General features: G+C 39.2%; 1 protein-coding gene across 3 annotated transcripts in view; it reads left to right on the top strand.

The window, feature by feature from the left end:
• The window catches only part of si:ch211-243j20.2 (uridine-cytidine kinase-like 1), a 99982-nt gene extending 79491 nt beyond the window's left edge, over positions 1–20491 (top strand). For all 3 annotated transcript variants that reach the window (XM_041187323.1, XM_041187325.1, XM_041187324.1), the window contains exons 13-15: positions 2736–2843; positions 4688–4844; positions 19332–20491. In XM_041187323.1, the coding sequence (XP_041043257.1) occupies positions 2736–2843; positions 4688–4844; positions 19332–19408 (342 nt within the window). In that variant the 3' untranslated portion in view covers positions 19409–20491. The remainder of the gene's footprint in view (positions 1–2735; positions 2844–4687; positions 4845–19331) is intronic.
• The last annotated feature ends 324 nt before the right edge of the window (positions 20492–20815 follow it).

Below are 20815 nucleotides of genomic sequence, written 5' to 3'. Positions count from 1 at the left end.
TTTTCAAATTACTCTAATGAAAGTATAAAGAAAAGGCTAGCTTTCACAGTTAAGTAAAACCTCCAAAAAAATTCAAACCAAAAGAGTTAGAGGGACACCAGCTTAAAGAGACATAATGGCAACTTTGCAAACTTTAATTTTAGCAAGGGACAGAATCTTTCCTGTTTCTCCCTCGTTTATCCTTTTTTTTTCTTTTAAAGTTAAATTTTCAAGCTCTGATGTTTACCACTTAATTTCATATCAGTAAGACACGTTTTTAAACTGCTAAGGGTAGTTTTTAAACTCTAGTCAAATTAAAACAAAATATTTAAACAATTCAAATTGGATTCCTGCCAATCATTTTCGGATTGAAACTCATCTTTTACAACACAAAATGTTCCTTTTCCACAGTTGCAAAGATCAATTTTAAACAAGAATGATGCACAAACCAGCAACTTTAATTTGAAATATAATTCAGTCTTATATAAGGGAAACAAACGGACTTACATTCCTACTTTCATGCAACTTCAAAACATTGGAATTCATAAACCATTACAGGAATCAAAGCACCAAAAATCTCTTGCATTCTGATTTCCCAGTCCAAAGGACACAGCTTCAACTAGTTCACAACTAAAACATAACTCAAGTTTCCCAAAAAGATTTACAGCTGTATAGATAGCACAAACTGATGCTTCCAACATTAAAGGCCAGATAACAACGGGTTAATGACTTTCAGCTCTGCAGAAAAGTACTCAAGCGGGCACAGTTATGAACAGACTTTCATTCACAACACATACTGAAAACAAAATCTATTTGCCATTACCTTAAAACGGAAATGACACTTAATCTTTCCTCATAGCAGTTTTAACTATTGCTGTGGGTCTAAAACTTATTTATTTTCCTACTAACCGTTTTCCCTCCTGCACAATCTTCAATTTTTCTCAGCACAGTAGTTAAAAACATTTACTATCAGCCTAAGTGATGGTTTCAACTCCAAAGCTGTTTTTTGCCTTTTGAATTGGCCTCTCAACAGCTTGTTTTGGTTGCCTAGCACTTTTTAAACAGTCATCCTCTTCCGCCTGATGTTTCGCCTGGTTTCTAGCTTCTTGAGTTTCAATCACAGCTGCACTAGTGTTCAGTTTAGAAACATGTTGTGCTGCAGCAAAAGCAGTTGTACACTTTTTGTACAGTTCCAAATCTCGAAACCCCTGGTTCAGACACTCTATCTCCTGATCTTTCCGGTTAATAATTTGAGCATACAAATGAGTGCTGTAAGCGAAAAGGTCTCTCGCCCTCTCACTTTTTTAACTACTTCCAGCTTATCCTGTCTTAGATAAACTGCATTTTCTGCTCGAAGACCTGTTTAACATTTTTGGATTGCATAACTTCATTTATTATAGTGCAAGTGCCTTTGATCACTGGTGGCTCCATAAAGGTCTCCACACTCCCCAAAGGTCTTCTCTCCCAAGAAGCGTGCCGGCCGAACTTGCTATGTCAAGACCCTGACATTCTCACAAAGTGTTCACAACCTGGCCAGTCCCAAATGGGGTGCCACTGTTGGCTTTAGTGGTTTTTCAGCCCCCAGTTGTTATGGGAATGGACTAGCAAAAAGTTCAGTCATGGGACTACTTTAGTGAGAAAGTCAGAACAAGTTTAAGTTTTCAGGTAAACTATAGAGGTAAACTTAGGCAGTGATTTGCAGTCTATAACACAGACAATTTACTTTCCATATTATGACTGGATGGGGAGTGCACAATGACTTTTTGCAGCCTTTGGTCTTAGGGCTCCACTTCTCTGATTCTTTTTGTTCCCTCTACCTTGTCTCTTGTCGTGATTGCTCTTGCCTTGTTTTCTAGATTTCTCCACCATGCGAATCTGATCAGGAGGTTCTCTTTTATCCTGGCTCTTAGCCAATTAAACCATCCCTCTCCCCATTCATTTTCACAAAATGGTGGTCATGCCATGAGCATGCTTTCCTTGACCAACCAGGAATAGTACATGTTGTTGTTGCTAACCTTACATAATTATGTAATGCCCTTCTCAAGACATTTGCATCCTGTGCTGCCTCATGGAGACAGACATCTACATTCCATTCGTACACAAGCAGTTTCTCATAAACAGCCTTCAAGGTGCAAGCTTTTTGCTACAGTAAGCTGCAAAGCTTGACATAAACTCCCAGAATCCCTCTATCGCAGCATCTTTTCTATACTGTGCCCTACTTCTAAGTTCTCCCACTCAACTATACTCCCAAGACAAGTGCCAAATCAAGTTAGATGTTAGTTTCAATAAATTTAAATTTTAACAATTGGTATTCTGAAAAAAGAGACATGCTGTCGAAGCTTTTCATCTTTCATTCATCAAGACAGACACAAGAATGCCAAAATTCAAAGGAGCAATAATTTGGACTGTTCGTTCACTGGTGCATTCTCCCTGGCAAAGCCTTGACCCTTCAGAGTCAACTTGCCAATCAATCAGCATTCTTTTCTCATACCGTATGAATTGTTACTCCCTTTGAATTTTGGCATTCTTGCATCCATCATGACGAGTACAAGACAAATGGCTTCAACAACATGTCTCTTTTTTCAGCAGTACCAAGTAATGTACTACTAAACAACGACTAGTATTCTGGTTAGTAATCTAGTAATCTTACATCTGCTATGCATCTTGAAAATTAACTTGCAAGTTTCAAAAAATGAAAGATGGAAATGGTATTTTAGGTGGCTTTAGATTGATCAATTTATTTATTTTTTATATAGCTACATTACCTTCGATTACCTAAGGATATCAGTGAGGATTATGTCATTCTGATGGACAGTACAGTGTCAACAGGAGCTGCTGCAATGATGGCAGTTCGAGTCCTTCTGGTGAGTAATCCGTTATTTTAAAAGGGGTGCAGGTTACCTTTTACCCCACTAAATCTTTGTAGATTTGAATTGCAACCTCTGGTTGGCAAGTGGTGTATATAAGAAAGACCTTGTGAGGGAAGGAGTGTGCATTATCATGCTTTAAAGCATAATGTTTCTGCCCTGTATCTTTAGATGACTGCAGTAAAATTAGTTTCTGTATTTAGTTGGAATATTTATGGTGAAAAAGTTAGTATGCAAAAAACCTCAAGTGATGTCTTCAGTGGTGTTGTTTGTCTATGTTCATATTTCAGTTGCAACAGAAATCACTTCATGCTTTGAAATATTGAATGCATGAGAGAAATGCAGATTCTGGTCAGAAACTAATAGTTCACTGAGCCAGGCTGCCTATTTGAGAATGGAAAGCTAGTTGACGTGAAAGGGAAATAAATTCTTGATCTGGCATATCGAAGGTACATTTTGAATTGTAAAATTTAGTGCATAGACATGTTACAGTGTACACTCTCCTGGCAAGAAATATAGTTAATACTGCTTTACCAGCATCTCCAGCATTAGCCTACCTGTTTGCTCATTGTGGCAGGGGAGGTTCTCTGTGGACTCTGATACCCACGTAATGTTCACCTGCTGAAAGTTTTTTGATAGAACTTCCAAATTGTGGACAAATTCTTTTTCAGGAGAACGACCCATAGCTTGAAATACCATGGTAAAATTTGTAGTCGTTAATCCAATGGCAGGTTATTCAACTTGCATGTAAAGGAGCAAGTTTCAATTCCTTTGGGCTCTAAATCTGTGTTTTTTTTCTTTTATTCTTTAATGGGATGTGGGTATTGATGACAAAGCCAGCATTTGTTGCCTATCCAAAATTGCTCTTGAACTGAGTGGCTTGAGCGAGCAGTTAAGAGTCAACCACGGTGCTGTGGGTCTGGAGTCACATATAGGCCAGACCAAGTAAGGGTGGGTTTTACGATAATCAATGGTAGTTTCATGGTTGCCATCACTAGATTTCGATTCCAGGTTGGTTAATTAAATTCAAATTCCACCTGTTGCCATGGTGGGTTTGAACCCAGGCCCCCCAAAGCATTAGTCTGGGCCTCTGGATTACTAATCCAGTGACATTGCCACTATGTCGTCGTCTCCCCCCCTAATATCTTCTAAGCCTTGAACCCAAGTTTAATGTGTTAGGAGCGAGCTTGCAAAGTTAAGAGTTATATGCACAGTGAATTATAGATTTATTTCTTCAGTAATTTATATTGGAGCTATTTATTTAGATCAGTATGGATTAACACATGCAATGTGTGATGTCAGAGAAACGTTGTGTCCAATTGTTCGATGTACTTAATATTTGATATTGCTTTGATATTTAATGTCCTTCTCCCCAAAGTGATGATGGTTTAACATGGCAGTGTAAATACTGTATTGTCTGATCTCAGTTCTTTGCCTTACTCTAAGGAAAGGCTCAGAGCTAAATCACATTCGTGGCACATCAGAATATGATAACTCATCGATCTGTAGAAGGGTCTGTGAAATATTGGATGTAATTTTGTGTAATGTAATGGAGCATTGTCTTTTGCAGCTCTAGTTTCTTGTGAAGCAAAATAGTTCCATGAAAATATTGTAAAGTTTCATCTATTTGACTTATATCACCTACTTTTATGATTCATATAATTTAATTGCATGATTTCCATTACTTTGAACAGTCTCCATGGTAATTTTATGAAGTAATTTTGGTTTGAATATGTAATACTAGTTTTGGCAAAATACTTTGTTTCCAGTTTAATGCCCGATTCAGAGCTGCAGCTGATGAAAACTAAACCATTTCTTAAAATTTGTCTGACTTATTTCAGGATCATGATGTGCAAGAAGATAAAATTTTTCTGCTCTCATTGCTGATGGCTGAAATGGGAGTGCACTCGGTGGCTTATGCTTTTCCTAAGGTTAACATCATCACCACTGCTGTAGACAAGAAAGTAAATGATGAATTTCACATTATCCCTGGAATAGGTAAGGTTATATGTGAATTTGAATATAACCAAACAGCCTTCTTTTTTTTCCCCACCCTCCATGTACATTAGTTGTTTAACTCAAAGTAAATTATAAGTCCTAGAGTCACTAAATATAATGTTTCATGGTAGTAAACATTCCTCTTTAAATTTTTTGTGGGTATGAGGGGACAGGAAGGCTGATTATTGGTATGAAGGTTATTGATCACTACACATTTCAACAGAATCATATGAGTGAATTGCTGATATGCAATCCAAGGCAATTTAGAGTTACTGATCAAAAGCAAGGCATATAGAACCTAATGATTCTGATTTCCAAAATGTAGCCCAGTATTGTGAATATCTAAAAGACACTTGACACAGAGTCAACTATAGGTAGATTCAGCAATAGTTCTTTATTTAGTACAAGTGAGCACACAAGGGAAAAGCTCTTTCAGAATGCTCTCAAAGTCAGTTCGAAGTTACACAGTTTCTGTTGGTTATATATACCATCTTTGGAATATCTCATCATTAACTCACTATGTTCTTATCTTGAATGTCTAATCGTTACGTCCTTAATTACAAATGAGTTTACAACATAAACACAGAATGAACTGTTCATCACTTCTGCAGTTCTGGAGGAATTTGTAAAACAATCACGGAATGACCTGAAGTTAGCACAACCAATGTTCCAAAGCATGTACTTTGCTTATCTATTCTGACGTTCACTGCAGTGGCTAGCATTCTGTATATCTTGACCCTGAGGTCAAGCTATCAGTTTATTACAGTATAACTCATACACCATTCATCAACTTGCTGGCCTGGCCAGGTCATATTTATTCTAGCATTTTTTTTTAACTGCAACCACTTTTTAAAATTTATATCCACAACTTGACCAAGCTGGGTAATCCCATGATGCATCCTGATATGCCACTTCAGTCTCCATTTTGGTCCTTGGCTTCTAACCCCCAAGATGGCCACATAGCACTAAACTAACCCATGCTCCTCATCCCATCACTGCTGGCCAGGCAGGCACTAACGTTCACATGGTTGCATTTTCTAAACTACATCTAGTTTACACACTCTCTCCCCAGGCTTGCGTAGTGCTTTAGTCACCATTTTAGCAATGGCTCAGTGCCAGCAAAGTACCACATTCAATCTGAAGAGATGGAACTTGGCTAAAGTACCACCCTTTGTCCAAATAGGAAACCCAGAGGGGAGTCCACTTTACAGGAATCTCACTGGTTGGGTATAGGGACAAAGGGAATAACGTTGTCTGCCCACATCCTGTAGGGATGGGGATGAGAGCTGCATGCGGTTTTAACAACACCTAAGCTGTACCCTTGAAATTGGACTTATGATACAGATAATTTCTACCTTGAAGAGAGCTTTGGATCCCCTTCCGGTAAATTGGGTATAGCCAGGACCATTCCTACTAATTGCTAGCGTGTGGTGACACAGTGTTTGGCAGTGCTCGTGTCAATCCTCTCGGTGCATAATTTCCACCTTTGGGCCACCCACTGTGGAGTTGGGTCAGATTGTGCTGGACTTCCCCCACCAGCCATGTGTCATAGGCTGTGCACACACGGTCCTTGCCTGTGCATGTGGAGAGCTGATGTAGGGTTGCTGATACCTGACTAATGGTGTGGGCGTGATTGTGAGAGGATCCCTTGGGCACACCCTCTATCTGCCATATTTGCTCCAAAACTCCCTCGTACCATTTCTGGGACACATTCCCCAGCCCGTTAATTTGATGCTCATGGTGTCTGAGATGGTGCTGCCAGTCATTACACTTGGCACATATACAATATCAAAACATTTATCCCCGACACTTGATGCATCGTTGGAAAGGGTCTTGCACCATTCATTTTTTTGTCCCTTTCGCTCAGGAGATCCCAAGGGTACTTCTTGTGGCGTTGTTGTTCCACTCCCAAGTGTCCTGGGGTATATCTTGGGCATACTCGTTTGTTAACAGTGATATTTAAGAGCTCCTGATCACAGTTGGCATCGCTCAAACTCGTGTAGAACAGGCCTGGCTGGGTCCTTTGGTCATCTGCCTTGGTTCCTTCTATGATGAGGCTAATCTTGGTCATCAAACATATTAGCAATATCATGGCATTCATTCCCCTGTAAGAGAGAGCATAACAGATGTCGGTCGTAAATGGTTAGTCCTTATTATTTTTTACACTTCCATACTTCTTAATCTGCATCTAGTGCTTCCACCGGCCTTTCCCTTTCATGTCTATGCGTGCGCACATATTGCTGGTCATCAGGATCTCATAAGGTCCTTGCCAGCGGGGTGCCAAGACTAGTTTTGTGGCAGGGCCCTGACCATCATTTGATCCCCTACTTCTGGAAATCTTTCCTTCTTTTTCCATATCCCTGGTAATCTGCTGGTCCCCAATCTCCTGTCATGCAATTGCTCACACAACTCTTTGATGAATTGTTTAACTTCTTTCCAGGCTGGCCCCACGTCCTCGCTGCCTGTACAAGTGCCCTCGGGCAGCCTCATAGCTCATCCGGTCATTAGCTAGAATTAACCCAGCCCTTGTTGGTTTCGGCAATGACCTTAGAGAGTGACACTCTGAGGGTCCAATTCATTCTTTCCACCTGACCTGAGCTCTGTAGGTGATATGGTATATGGAATGTTTGCTCAACTCCCAGCAGGGTTTAAGTCTGTTTTATTATTTTATCTGTAAAATGTGATCCCAGATCTGCAGAGGCATTCCCCATCCAGCAACAATTCTCACTACAGTATTAGTGGAACAATCTCTTGTCATAAATGCTTTGACTCGCTGGGTGAACTGATCTATTGCAACTAAGCAGTACGTCCTGCCTTGGCTAGGGGCAGTGGTCCGATAAAATCTACCTGGATGTGTTCCCAAGGCCCCTTGTATCTGGGCTGATGGACCATTTTGATTTTTACAGCTTTACCAGCATTAAACTGGATGCCAATAACACATTGCTGACAATGATTTGCTACATCCCTGCCTGTTCCCGGCCACCACCAACACCACTACAGATACCCGAGCATGGTGTTCCTCCCAGTATGTTGATTCCCATGATAAATCTTGAGCAGTTTTTGTCTCATATTCACTCATCCTACCTCCAGATTCTATACTCATCTTTACTCGCATTTCTTTCACACTCTTCCTTTTCTGTTTTGGGTATCATGTATTTTCTGCATTTCTACCTCCCTGGGCCAATAACGCAGGTTGCCACTGGCTTCTGGATCCCTGCTTCTGCCACTCGCTTTGCTGCCTCATCTGCCCACTGATTTCCTTTCCAGATAGGGTCTTGAACTTTCTGATGTGCCTTTAAGTTTTATCACAGCGGCTTGTCAGGATAATCATGCCTCTTCTACTAATCCTTTTGCTAATTCCTCCTGCTGCATGTGTCCCCCTTTAAACCAAATTTCAATTTTCAATGTTTGCTACTTAAGCAAGTTTGAAAGAAATAGTCAATAAAATGTGTCTTTAATTTGAAGGAACAGAATCTTTATTAACTCATGTTTTGAAAAATTCAAATTGGATTGCTGCCAAACTTCCGGCTTATCTCCTCAAACCAAGCAATTTGTTGGCTTTGGGCATTCCCTTTTTACACTTAGTGGAGTGTGCTGCTGAGGTAGACACAATCTTGATGTAATCTGTTCCTACTGGTATTCCCAACTCAAGAACTTTCTGGTGTTCAGGACTTAACCCTTCCTTTAACATTTTTAGAAACATTGGATCAGCCCTGACTGGGTTATCCATGCTGGAGAAATCACAATAAGCAGTGCATTTTCTTTCAGCATATTCATAGGAACCTTTGCCTTTGTTTTGTTACACCTACAACAGCTGTCCAATTGGAAAAAGCATTCCCCAATCTTTCCTTGACCAGTCTCTTCAATCGATTGCATCTAGCTACTTGGGATTAAACCCTGGGTGTTCTTCCACCTACCACTGGTAACTAAATTATTCATTTGTGGCCAAATCTGACGGGGCACTTTCGATCTTGTTAGAGCTTCCATGTCCTCCCAGTGGAGCGAGTGGATATCGATTGTTTCCTCCAACTTGTTCCAGAAATCAGTATTTGCATGGTTTTGTCTAGGGGTAGGTAGGTCCCTAGTCATCATTTCTCTCTCAGCTGGGGTTAAAGGGACAGATTTTACTGTCGTTTGGGTGTTCCCCTAACTGTTCCTACGTTGTTCATGTACAATGGGTGCCATGGCCACTGGCTCTTTCATCTCTGTCTCAGGTTTGCTGGCTGCTCCCAACTCCAGTCATCGTTCTGGCTGTCACATTCTGCAGCCCCTTTTCCCAGTCCTCCCCAGTCAGTGTTGTGATTATTGTCTGGGGATATAAGTCTCAATCCTGGCACCTGTGTCTCATTATTTTATTTAGTTTTTTTATCAATCTGATTTTTACTGAGTTTACTGAGTAGCTACGGATAACTATAATCATACCATTCTCTTCCTTATCCTAAGCATTCCACCACCCATTCCATAAGACCATAAGACTTGGGGCAGAAATTAGGCCATTCGGCCCATCGAGTCTGCTCCGCCATTCAATCATGGCTGATAAGATTCTCAACCCCATTCTCCCACCTTCTCCCTGTAACCTTCGATCCCCTTACCAATCAAGAACCTATTTATTTCAGTCTTAAATACACTCAATGACCTGGCCTCCACAGCCTTCTGTGGCAATGAATTCCATAGATTCACCACTCTCTGGCTAAAGAAGTTTCTCCTCATCTCTGTTCTAAAAGGTCTTCCCTTTACTCTGAGGCTGTGTCCTCAGGTCCTAGTCTCTTCTACTAATGGAAACATCTTCCCCACGTCTACCCTATCCAGGCCTTTCAGTATTCTATAAGTTTCAATCAGATCCCCCCCTCATCCTTCTAAACTCCATCAAGTATAGACCCAGAGTCCTCAAATGTTCCTCATATGTTAAGCCTTTCATTCCTGGGATCATTCTCGTGAACCTCCTCTGGACCCTCTCCAGGACCAGCACATCCTTCCTGAGATATGGGGCCCAAAATCGCTCACAATATTCTAAATGTGGTCTGACCAGAGCCTTATAAAGCCTCAGCAGCACATCCCTGCTTTTATATTCTAGTCCTCTCGAAATAAGTGCCAACATTGCATTTGCCTTCCTAACTACCACGTCAACCTGCAAGTTAACTTTAAGAGAATCCTGGACTAGGACTCCCAAGTCCTTTTGCACTCCAGATTTTTTAATTCTCTCCCTGTTTAATTTGGAGATGTGGGGGCGAGGGCTTCTCGGGATTCCATCCTTTCTTTCTCATTTTCTCTTAGTTTCTTATTTCTATCTATTAAAAATGTAGTTATTGACCCTTTTGGTCCTCACTGATTCTCATCTAGCCTGGACATATTAAACGGTACCTCACCTGGCCTGCGCATCAGTGTTTCTGACCTGCCTGCCTCCTGGTGCACCTCTGCCTGGCCCATCACCTAGGAATACTTCTGACCTGCCTCTCTCCTGGTGCTGCTCTACCTGGCCTATTGCCAAGGGGTGGTTCTGACCTGCCTGTCTCTTTTGTGCAGCTCTACCTGGCTCATCGCCAAGGGATGGCTCTGACCTACCTGTCTCTTGGTGCAACTCTATCTGGCCCATCACCAGGGGACAGTACTGAACTATCAACTGGCAGCTCATGACTAATGATATCTCACCTCTGGCCTGTGCTCCAGCGGTTCTGACCTGTCTGTCTCCTGCTGCAGCTCCAACTGGCCCCTTGTCTCAGAACGGTTCTGACCTATCTACCGTTCACGGCTAACTGCTTCTTCACCTTCAGCTAACTCTCTGGTTCAGCTCTCTGAACTGTGCCCGCAATCACTGGACTTGCACCCTAACTTTGGGTGGTAAATTAAAAGTACTCACCCACCTGGTGCATCTAACCAATCGGTTCCTCATCCACTGGTGGGGACCCTGCTCACAGTGCCAATTGTGGAGTATCTAAAAGACACTCAACACAGAGTCAACTGTAGGTAGGTTCAGCGGTAGTTCTTTATTTAGTACAAGTGTGCATGCAAGGGAGAATGCACTAAAAGGCAGTTCAAAGTTACACAGTTTCTATTTGTTATATATACCATCTTTGGAATAACTCATCATTAACTCATACTGTTCTTATCTTGTATGTTTAATTGTTACATCCTTAATTACAAATGAGTTTACAACATAAACACGGAATGACCTGTTCCTCACCTCCGTAGTTCCGGAGGAATTTGTAGAACACCCACAGATAGACCTGAAGTTAGCACAAAAGATGTTCCAAAAAAATGTACTTTGCTTATCTAACCTGGTGTTCATTGCCTAGCATTCTGCATATCTTTTCTCTGAGGTCAAGCTATCAGTTTATTACAGTATAACTCATAGACCATTCATCAACTTCCTGGCTTGGCCAGAAGGCCATATTCATTCTAGGTTATTTTTTAACTGTAAGCACTTTTTAAAACTTATATCCTCAGCTTGGCCAAGCCTGGGTAATCTCATGATTCTTCCTGATATGCTACTTCACCCAGAAATTCTATTAGCAAAACAGTCCTTCCTTTTTCGCTTGTTGGATATTTTGAATTACATTTTCCTCCTTTTTATTTTTGTTCTATGTTTGGCTATCGAGATATATTCATCTCTACTGTACAGTTTACTTCCCTGTTATTACTTTGTTCATATTGCCAATGTCTTTTTATTTAAACACTGAAAGATCATTTTTTCCAGAATCTGAAGCTTGGTACATTTACTCCTTGTACTACTTAAGAAAGTTATTTTGTTCTGAAATTTTGACATTATGCTTTTTGGACATTCGGAGGCTGTGAAAGTTGCTAAATAAATGCAAGTCCTTTCAACTATGTTTATCTTTTTATAACTTGCATTAACATTATTTTCTTTCCCATTAAATATAATTTTTTCTTTTATTAAATCAGTATGTTTACTGTCTTAAAAAAGGAGGGAAAATAATATGGTAAAAGTAACAAAATAGATTGAAGTGTGCAGTGGTGCTAATGCAGGAATAGCAGGAGTTTGGAGTTGACTGTGGGAAAGTGGTGGAAGGAAGATTAATATCAAATGGGAGTACAGGGTTGAGCAAGAGAAGATTTACTGGGGTGTGTAAATCGGGATTGTGCGCGCAGAAGTTAGGTTAGCAGTTTAGACAAGGAGTGGGCAGCATAAGTGTTGGTTTTGGGGCTGCTGGATGATGGATTGTCAGGGCTTCCAGGAGTTTTAGTTTGGTTGCTTGTTATTTTGCAGCAACTTCATAGTGCAACTTGATCAAATTCTTTGAAGTAACAGAGAACTGGGAGGTAATATCAGAGAGGAATACAAAGGTGTATAGAATATTGGGGGAGAAGGATAACATTAGAGTAGGAAATGGTAAGTTATTAGATGGGTTTTGGGTAAGGGAGAAAGTAACAAAGTCTAATTTAGGATTATTGTGCAAGTATGTGAATGTGTGGAGCTGGTAAACAAGATTGGTGAGTTACAGGTGCAGATTGCCATATGATGATGTGGCTAAAACAGAGACCCGGCTCAAAAAAGGGGAGGACTGGATATTAAATATTCCTGGATACAAGGTGTTCAGGAAGGGGTAGTGATATTGATTAAGGACAACATTGCAGAGCTGGAAAGGGAGGATGTAACAGAAGGGTCAAGGACAAAATCTATTAAGCTAGATTTAAAGAACAAAAAAAAGTGTAATTACATCACTTGGTGTAGTCTATAGATTGCCAGCTAGTGGGGAAGATATCGAAGAACAAATTTGCAAGGAAATTACAGAGAGATGTAATTTAAGTTATAATGGAGTACTTTAACATCCAAATAGAGACTGGGATAGCAGTAGGGGCAGGAGTTCCTAGGGTGTGTTCAGGAAAATTTTCTACAGTATGTTTCCAGTCAGATGAAAAATGAGGCACTGCTAGACTGGTTCTTAGGAATGAGGTAGGCCAGGTGGATCAAATGTCTGAAGGAGAAAATTTAGGGGATAGTGATCATTTTTTCATAAGGTTTAGGTTGACAACGAGCTAGGACAAGGAGCAATCCAGAGTAAGAATCGTTAAATGGGGAAAGGTGACTTCAATAGGGTAATAATGAATCTGAAACAAAAACAAAAACAGAATTACCTGGAAAAACTCAGCAGGTCTGGCAGCATCAGCAGAGAAGAAAAGAGTTGACGTTTCGAGTCCTCATGACCCTTCGACAGAATTCTGCCGATGCTGCCAGACCTGCTGAGTTTTTCCAGGTAATTCTGTTTTTGTTTTTGTTTTGGATTTCCAGCATCCGCAGTTTTTTTGTTTTTATCAATAATGAATCTGACCCTGATTAATTGGAATCAACAATTAGCAGGGAAAACAGTAACTGAACAATAGCTGCCTTTAAAGAAAGTTCGGACATGGCACAGTCAAAGTATATTCCCATGAGGGGGAAAGGTATCCAGAGCTTCCTGGATGACGAATGAGATAGAGATTAAGATGAAGAAGAAAAAGTGTGCTTATGACATATGTCAGGTGAATAATACAACCAAGAAGCAGGCTGAATATAGCAGATTCAGAGGGGAAGTGAGAAAGCAAATAAGAGAAGCAAAGCAAGTTTGAAAAGAGACTGGCAGCTAAAGTAAAAGGGAATCCAAAAGTTTTCTATAGGCATATAAATAGTAAAAAAAGGTGGTAAAAGGAGGAGTGGGGCCAATTAGGGACCAAGAAAGGGATTTATGCGTAGAAATGGGGGCACAGCTGAGGTATTGAATGAATATTTTGCATTTGCCTTTACCAAAGGAAAAGAAGCTGTGCAGATCCTGGGTGCAAGAGCAGGTAGTTCAGACACTAGAAGGGTTTATAATTGATAAGGAGGTGATATTAGATAGGCTGTCTGTACTTACAATTGAGAAGGAACCTGATGAGATGCATCCAAGGATATTGAAGGAAGTGTGTGGAAATTGTGGAGGCACAGGCCATAATTTTCAGGTCTTCCTTAGACTCTGGTGGAGAATTTCAAACGTTATACGCTTGTTCAAAAAACGGTGCAAAGATAAACTCGGGAGCTACAAGCCAGTCAGTTTAACTTTGGTGGTGGTGGTGAAGCTTATAGAAATAATAATTCGGGACAAAATTAATAGTCACTTGGGCAAATGTGTATTAATTAAGGAAAGCCAGAAGAGATTTGTTAAAGGCAAATCTTGTTTAACCAACTTGCTAGAGATTTTTGAAGTATCAGAGGGTAATGCTGTTGGTGTGGTGTACATGGACTTCCAAAAGGCATTTGATAAAGTGCCACATAACAGACTTGTGAGCAAAATTATAGGTCATAGAATAAGAGGGACAGTAGCAACATGGATATGAAATTGGCCGAGTGTCAAGAAACATGTGATTAATGGATGCTTTTTGGACTGGAGGAACTTTTGTAGTGGAGTTCCCCAGGGGTCGATGTTAGGATCCTTGCTCTTCCTGATATATATTAATGACCTAGATCTTGGTGTACAGGGCACAATTTCAAAATGTGCAGATGATACGAAACTTGGAAGCATTGTGAACTACGAGGGGGATAGTGTAGAATTTCAAAAGGACATAGACAGGTTGGTGGAATTGGCACCCAAGTGGTGGGTGAAATTCAATGCAGAGAAGTGTGAATTGATTCATTTTGATGGGAAGAACATGGAGAGAGAATATAAAATAAAAGTTACAATTTTAAAGGGGGTGCAGGAGCAGAGGGCTGTATATGTGCATAAGTCATTGAAGGTAGCAGGGCAAATTGAGAGAATGGTTAATGAAGCATACAGCATTGTAGGCTTTATTAATAGAGATATAAAAATACAAAAGCAAGGAAGTGATAAATTTGTGTAGAGCACTGGTTCAGCCTCAACTGGTGTATTGTGTCCCATTCCGGATGCTCCATTTTAGGAAAGATGTGAAGGCATTAGAGAGAGTTGCAGGAAAGATTCACTAGAATGGCTGCAGGGATGAGGAATTTCAATTACGCAGATTGGAGAAGTTGAGACTGTTTTCCTTGGAGAAGAGAAGGTTGAGAGATTTAATAGAGGTATTGAAAATCATGAGGAGATGGACAGAGTAGATAGGGAAAAACTTTTCCCATTGGTGGAAGGATAGAGAACAAGAGGGTATAGATTTAAGATAATTGCCAAATGAAGCAATGGCGACATGGGGAGAAACGTTTTCGCACAGTAAGCGGTTAGGATTTGGGATGCACTGTCTGAGATTGTGGTGGAGGCAGGCTCAATCAAGGCTTCCAAGGAGGAATTGGATTATTATCTGAAAAGCAAGAATGTTCAGGGCTACAGAGAGAAGGCAGAATAGTGGCATTAGTTAAATTGCTCCTTTGGAGAGCTGGCGCAGACACAACAGGCCAAATGGCCTGTTCTGCAACAGTTATGTGATTCTGAGATGCGGTTAATGTTGTGAATATGGACTGTCAAAAGATTTCTATCAAAACATCACATAATTCTTGTTAGAAAAATGAAGCCCATGGAATTAGATGGGAAGTGGCAACATGGATAAGATTGCTTAAGCAACAGAAAGCAGATAGCAGTGGTGAAAAGTTGTTTTTGAGACTAGTGAAGTATACGGTGATGTTCCCAGAGGCCGGTGCAGCAGATCTTTCTGATATATATTAAAGACAGCAGCTAGGCTTACACGGCGCAATTTTAGATTTGCAGATGACATGAAATTTGGAAATGTAGTGTAACATGAGAATAGTAAAAATCTGTTGAAATGGGCAGACAAATGGAAGATGAAATTTAATGCAGAGAAGCGTGAAGTGATAAATTTTGTTTGGATGAGTAAGGAGGCAAATGAAGCAAACAATACCATTTGAAAAGAGGGTGCAGGAAAGACAGATCATGGCATATGTAGATTTTTTTAAGTTTGCAGAACAAGTTGAGAAGGCTGTTTAAAAAGCATATGGAATCCTTGACTTTATTAATAGAGTATAAAGTAAGGAAGCTATGTTAAGTCTTTAGAAACACTAATTAGAACTCATCTGTAGTATCGTTTTCAATTTCAAGAACCACACTTTAGACTGGATGTCAAGGCCTTTTATAGGGGTGAAGAAGAGATTTACTAGAATGATACCCAGAATGAGGGACTTTAATTATTTGGAGAGAATGGAGAAGCTGGGTTGCTCTCCTGGAGCAGAGAATAGTTGAGATTTGATAGAGGTGTTCAAATTCATGAATGACTTGAGGAATTTTGGCAAGAATGCATGATTTTCAAAAACATAAATTGATATTCAACATTGCCAATTTCAAAGATCTCATGAGCAAATCTTCATTAAAGTTCTTTAATGAAATCCTCCAGGCATATAACTAAATAGCATACTGATATGAACGTCTGTGCTGTATTTATTATTCTTCGAGCTCTTGTCAGGCAAATGTTTGAGATTTATTTTGGGATTTGGATTCTGACAATACTTTTGAGTGTTCTATTGTTTATTGTTTTTGCAGTTTCTGTACATTAGACTTTTAGCTTTAGTGATTAGTTAAATAAAGGAGTTCAAAGTAAGAGCAAGGGACTAAAGGCCTTGTCTTCCCCGCTAGTCTCTGCATTTGTAATTATTTGCAAGCTGGTCAAATGGCTATTGTTGCTTTGGGTCAGGTTTATCTTAACTTGTGCATCAATGTAAATTTAAACAGTACAGAATAAAACACAAGGTCTGATTACTCATGCATGTTCTGACTTTGAATATATCATTATTAGCAATAAAAATGTAAGAAACATTTGACAGTAAAATTGTTTCTTCCAGCTCAAATCCTGTGGGCTTTTCTATATTTGAACACTCTGATTTAATTAGATAGGAAGTTAGGTCTGTCAGCATTTATTGTAATTGGAGGAGTTAAATTTTGGGTTCTTTGATTACTAATTATTTATCATCCAGCAGTGAGATCTTTTCTGTTATTGAGGTTTTCACTGGACTGTAACTATAATACTTAAAATATTGGATAAGGCCACTCAAAAAGGTAATGTAATACTGAGTTTTATGATGAGGTATCAGAAGTAAAAGTTGAGATGCAGTGAAGAATTGATAAGAAACCTAAGTAAGAACATAAGTGCGCAGGTTTGGGATCCAGGCTATTATATGTTGAAGCAAGAAAGAGAGTATAGTGCACATTCACTAGGATGCTGCCTTGTATAAGGCTGCACATTTCTCCATAAAAGTATAACCTGTTAGCAGTCACTTTTAGAGCTCACTGTTTAATGATGGCCATGTGTGCAAAGTACAGCAGCCAAAATCAGAGAGAGTGAAAAAAAGCTTAATTCTAAAGGGCATTGAGGAAATAGAGAAAGTTTGGTGAAGATTCATTAGGATGCTGCATGGTATAAGGAAATAAAATTATGAAGAAAGACTTGAGATGTGCATTCCTTTCATTGGAACATAGAAGTTTCTAGGGTGATTGATCGAGGTATTTAAAATTGAGAGGGTGGGACAAAGTGCCTGGAAACATTGTATTTCCAGCTAGAGTCTAGACCAAGAGAACATAAGTATATGATTAAATGGAAGAGATTTGAGGCTGAGAGCAGGAAATTTTTTTTACAGTGGCTTCTAAAGTTGTAGAATGTACTAACAGTTGGTAATTGAAGCAGAGAGCATCTCAACATTTAAGAATTGCTTAAATGAAGAGATATGGGAACAGAACGGGCATATGGAATTAAGCATTCCTACTCATATGGAGAATGTAAAATAAACTGTCTAACCAACTTTATTAATGATTGGTTGGCAACTGTGTATTATGTGTATCTTCATTCTGGTCTATCTTAGCTTCACTCTTATCTATCCGATCATAGCCACTAGACCACTGACCACCCAACTTCCCTTCCTAGCTCCCATGTTAGCTAGCATTGTTAACAGTTTGGTTCCTCTCTTCAAATCTGCTGTCATCACCCCTCTCAAAAAGCTAACCTTTGACCCCTCCGTCATTGCAAGCTACTGCCCTCACTCAAACCTCTTCCAATTCCTTAAACATGTTGTTGCCTCCCAAACTTATGCTCATCTTTCCTGTTTGAATGCCTCCAGTCAGGTTTCCGCTACTGCCATGGTACCAGAACAGGTCTAACAAAGCTACAAATGAGACTGTAACAAGGTCAGATTACCCCTCCTTGTCGTTTTCAGTCTGTCTGCAGCCTTTGACACAGTTTATTATTTGACACTAGCCTCCTCCCAAAGCCTCTTCACAATCATCCAGCTGCCTAGCTGGGATGGAATTCGTCTGGTTCCATTCTTATCTATCTAATCATAACCAGAGAATCGTCAAAAATGGCTTCTCTTCCCATTTCCCAAGGATCTATCCTTGGCCCCTCCTATTTCTCATCTACATGCTACCTCTCAGCAGCATCACCTGAAAGCATGTCTGTTTCCACATATACACTGACAACACGCAGCTTTAGTTCACCACCACCTCTCTTATCCCCTCTTGTTGCTCAAGTGTCATACTTGGTTTTATGCCTCCGTGAAGTGCCTTGGGACTTTAAAGGTGACAATAAATACAAGTTGTTGTTGGATTTCTACCAATGCTTCTCTTGCTACTCTTGCACCATTATTTTGGGAGGCCACAAAAATTAATCCTTGGTCTCCTCCACTCCTAATATACGTGCTTTCCCTCAGCAAAATCCATCTGGAGACAAGCAAACATAAGTAGTAGGAGCAGGAATAGGCTATTTGGCTCTTTGAGCCTACTCTACCATTCAAGAAGATCATGGCTGATCATCTACCTCAATTCTACTTTCCGTAACTATTCCCATATCCCTTACTACCCAAAAATCTATCAACCTCTGCCTTGAATATACTCCGACTGAACACCCACAACAGACTGGGGTTGAGAATTTCAAAACTTCACAATCCTTTGAATTAAAACATTTCCACCTCAGTCCCAAATGACCAACTCCTTATTCTGAGATTGTGACCTTGTATTCTAGATTCCCAGCCAGAATAAACATTTTTCAAAATCTACCTGTCAAGTTTCTTTGTAGTTTATATGTTTCAATTAGACCACACCTTGTACTAAACTCTAGGGATATCGGCCGGGTCTACTCAATTTCGTGTCATAGGAAATCCCTAGACTGTGCTCTCCCTGTATTTCTTGCCATTGGCAGTCATGGCTTCAACCTAGACCCCATGTGCTGGAATTACTTACCTAAAATCCTCTGGTTTTCCATCTTCTCCTTTTAATATCCTCTTTAGAAACCACCTCTTTGACCAAGCTTTTGGTCAGACCTTTTAATATCTGATCCTTCAGCTTGGTGTGCATTTTTCTCCTTGCAGCTCTGAATCACCTTGGGATGTTTTTCTACATTAAAGGCTGTATGTATGAGCAATCATATATCGGTTAATATTTTACCGTGTTCTTAATTTAAAAATTTAAGAAAGTGGAAATAAGAATAGAAATTATTATATGTAGAGTATTTGATCTAAATTGTGCAACAGAAATTTTTTATTAAAAATGTATTACAATTGTTGGTCATTATTAGTTTACAATAAGAATTGATGTAATAAATATTATTAACATGCAGGTAACTTTGGCGACCGATACTTTGGCACTGATGCACCCTCTGATTGGTATGAGAGTGATGAGGGCATGGACTACTGAGTGTCATTCTCTATATCGTGAGGGACCCAAGAGAAATTTGCTTGGAAGCAACAAGATTGCATTTGCTGTACATGAACATAATTTAACTGTATCTAAGAGCAAGCTGAACATTCCTTTTCTGAATTCAAATGGTCAATTAAGATTTATTTGGAATATGTTATAAAACAGAACTTTTTTATGTTAGAATTTTTAGATCAGAATTCTTGTTTGGAATGCCAAATATTTTCAAAATTTATCTGATATTTTCACATAAATTTGTCTTTAATTATATTTAAGTCTTCAGTTACAGAGGCTTCACTTAGGATCTCCTTCAAAAGAGGCAATACCCTTAATGGTGCCAGCATCATCCCTCTGTCCTAAAATGTTAACGATACTTAATGCGACCTTTTACTCATCTAGCTCCATTATGAAAATAATATGGTAAAAGGATCTGCTATTTTTAAAATCCTTTTTTAATCATTTAATTTTTAAAAATTTATTACACAAATCATTTACATCAGTTAACCTCTGTAATAAAGAAAGCACTTTAGCTGGTGACCTCCCTGCTTAATTTTCAATTTTACACGTTATATGGCCTGCTATTGTGAATGGAGACTATTGATTAAGATAATAGTTTTTAAAAATATACAATTCCCATAGCAATTGCAGTCGAGGAATAAACAGAATAAGGAGGTGAAATTGGTTTCCCCTCTTCATGATTACATTAAGTCACAAATCAATTTTGAAGTTGTCAACAAATGGAAGCGTACAAATACTGTAGGACTCTCTAGGGAGCTAGATTCTTCAAAATTATACACCACATTGTTAAATTATTAAGGAAATGTTGCATTTTCATTCTGCCTTTCACATCCTTGGGACGTGCCAAAGTTCTTTACAACTAGTAAACTACTTTTAATGCATAGCCACTGTTATTCTGTAACTAACTTTTGCGCTTAATAAATTAAATTTTGCAGAATCTGACTTCTAATCACTTTTAACTATCTCATTTTGTTTAAAGAAAATTTAATTCTTGTATTCTTTAGAAATAAGTGTAAGTCTGTCAAGACTCAACTGTACTTGAAAATAAATGGGACCTGAAGTGTTGTGCACTATAATTTATTATTGCTTAACTGGATATTCATGTGGACTAATACAATTTATACACCTGAATTTAATAAATTTTATGGACAGTATTTAGTATTAACTGTTTAACAGTTAAAATTTAAAAATATTAAAGTATTGGAATGCTATTGTTTAAGTGAAGTATATATGTTAAGACCCAAAAGGCAGCAATAGTAGTATTAGATTTATTTTTGAGTGGCAGGTGGAGGAAGAGATCATTTGTTAAAATTACCAACTGAAAATGCAAAATTCCCAAAAACTTGTTATGTCTTAATATGAAAATGTTCAAATGTCACAAGTCATGTA

The sequence above is a fragment of the Carcharodon carcharias genome, chromosome 5, assembly GCF_017639515.1.
Source record: "Carcharodon carcharias isolate sCarCar2 chromosome 5, sCarCar2.pri, whole genome shotgun sequence".
Lineage (NCBI taxonomy): Eukaryota > Metazoa > Chordata > Chondrichthyes > Lamniformes > Lamnidae > Carcharodon > Carcharodon carcharias.
Note: the sequence above shows the minus strand (reverse complement) of the source record. Positions and strands in the feature narration are given on the sequence as shown.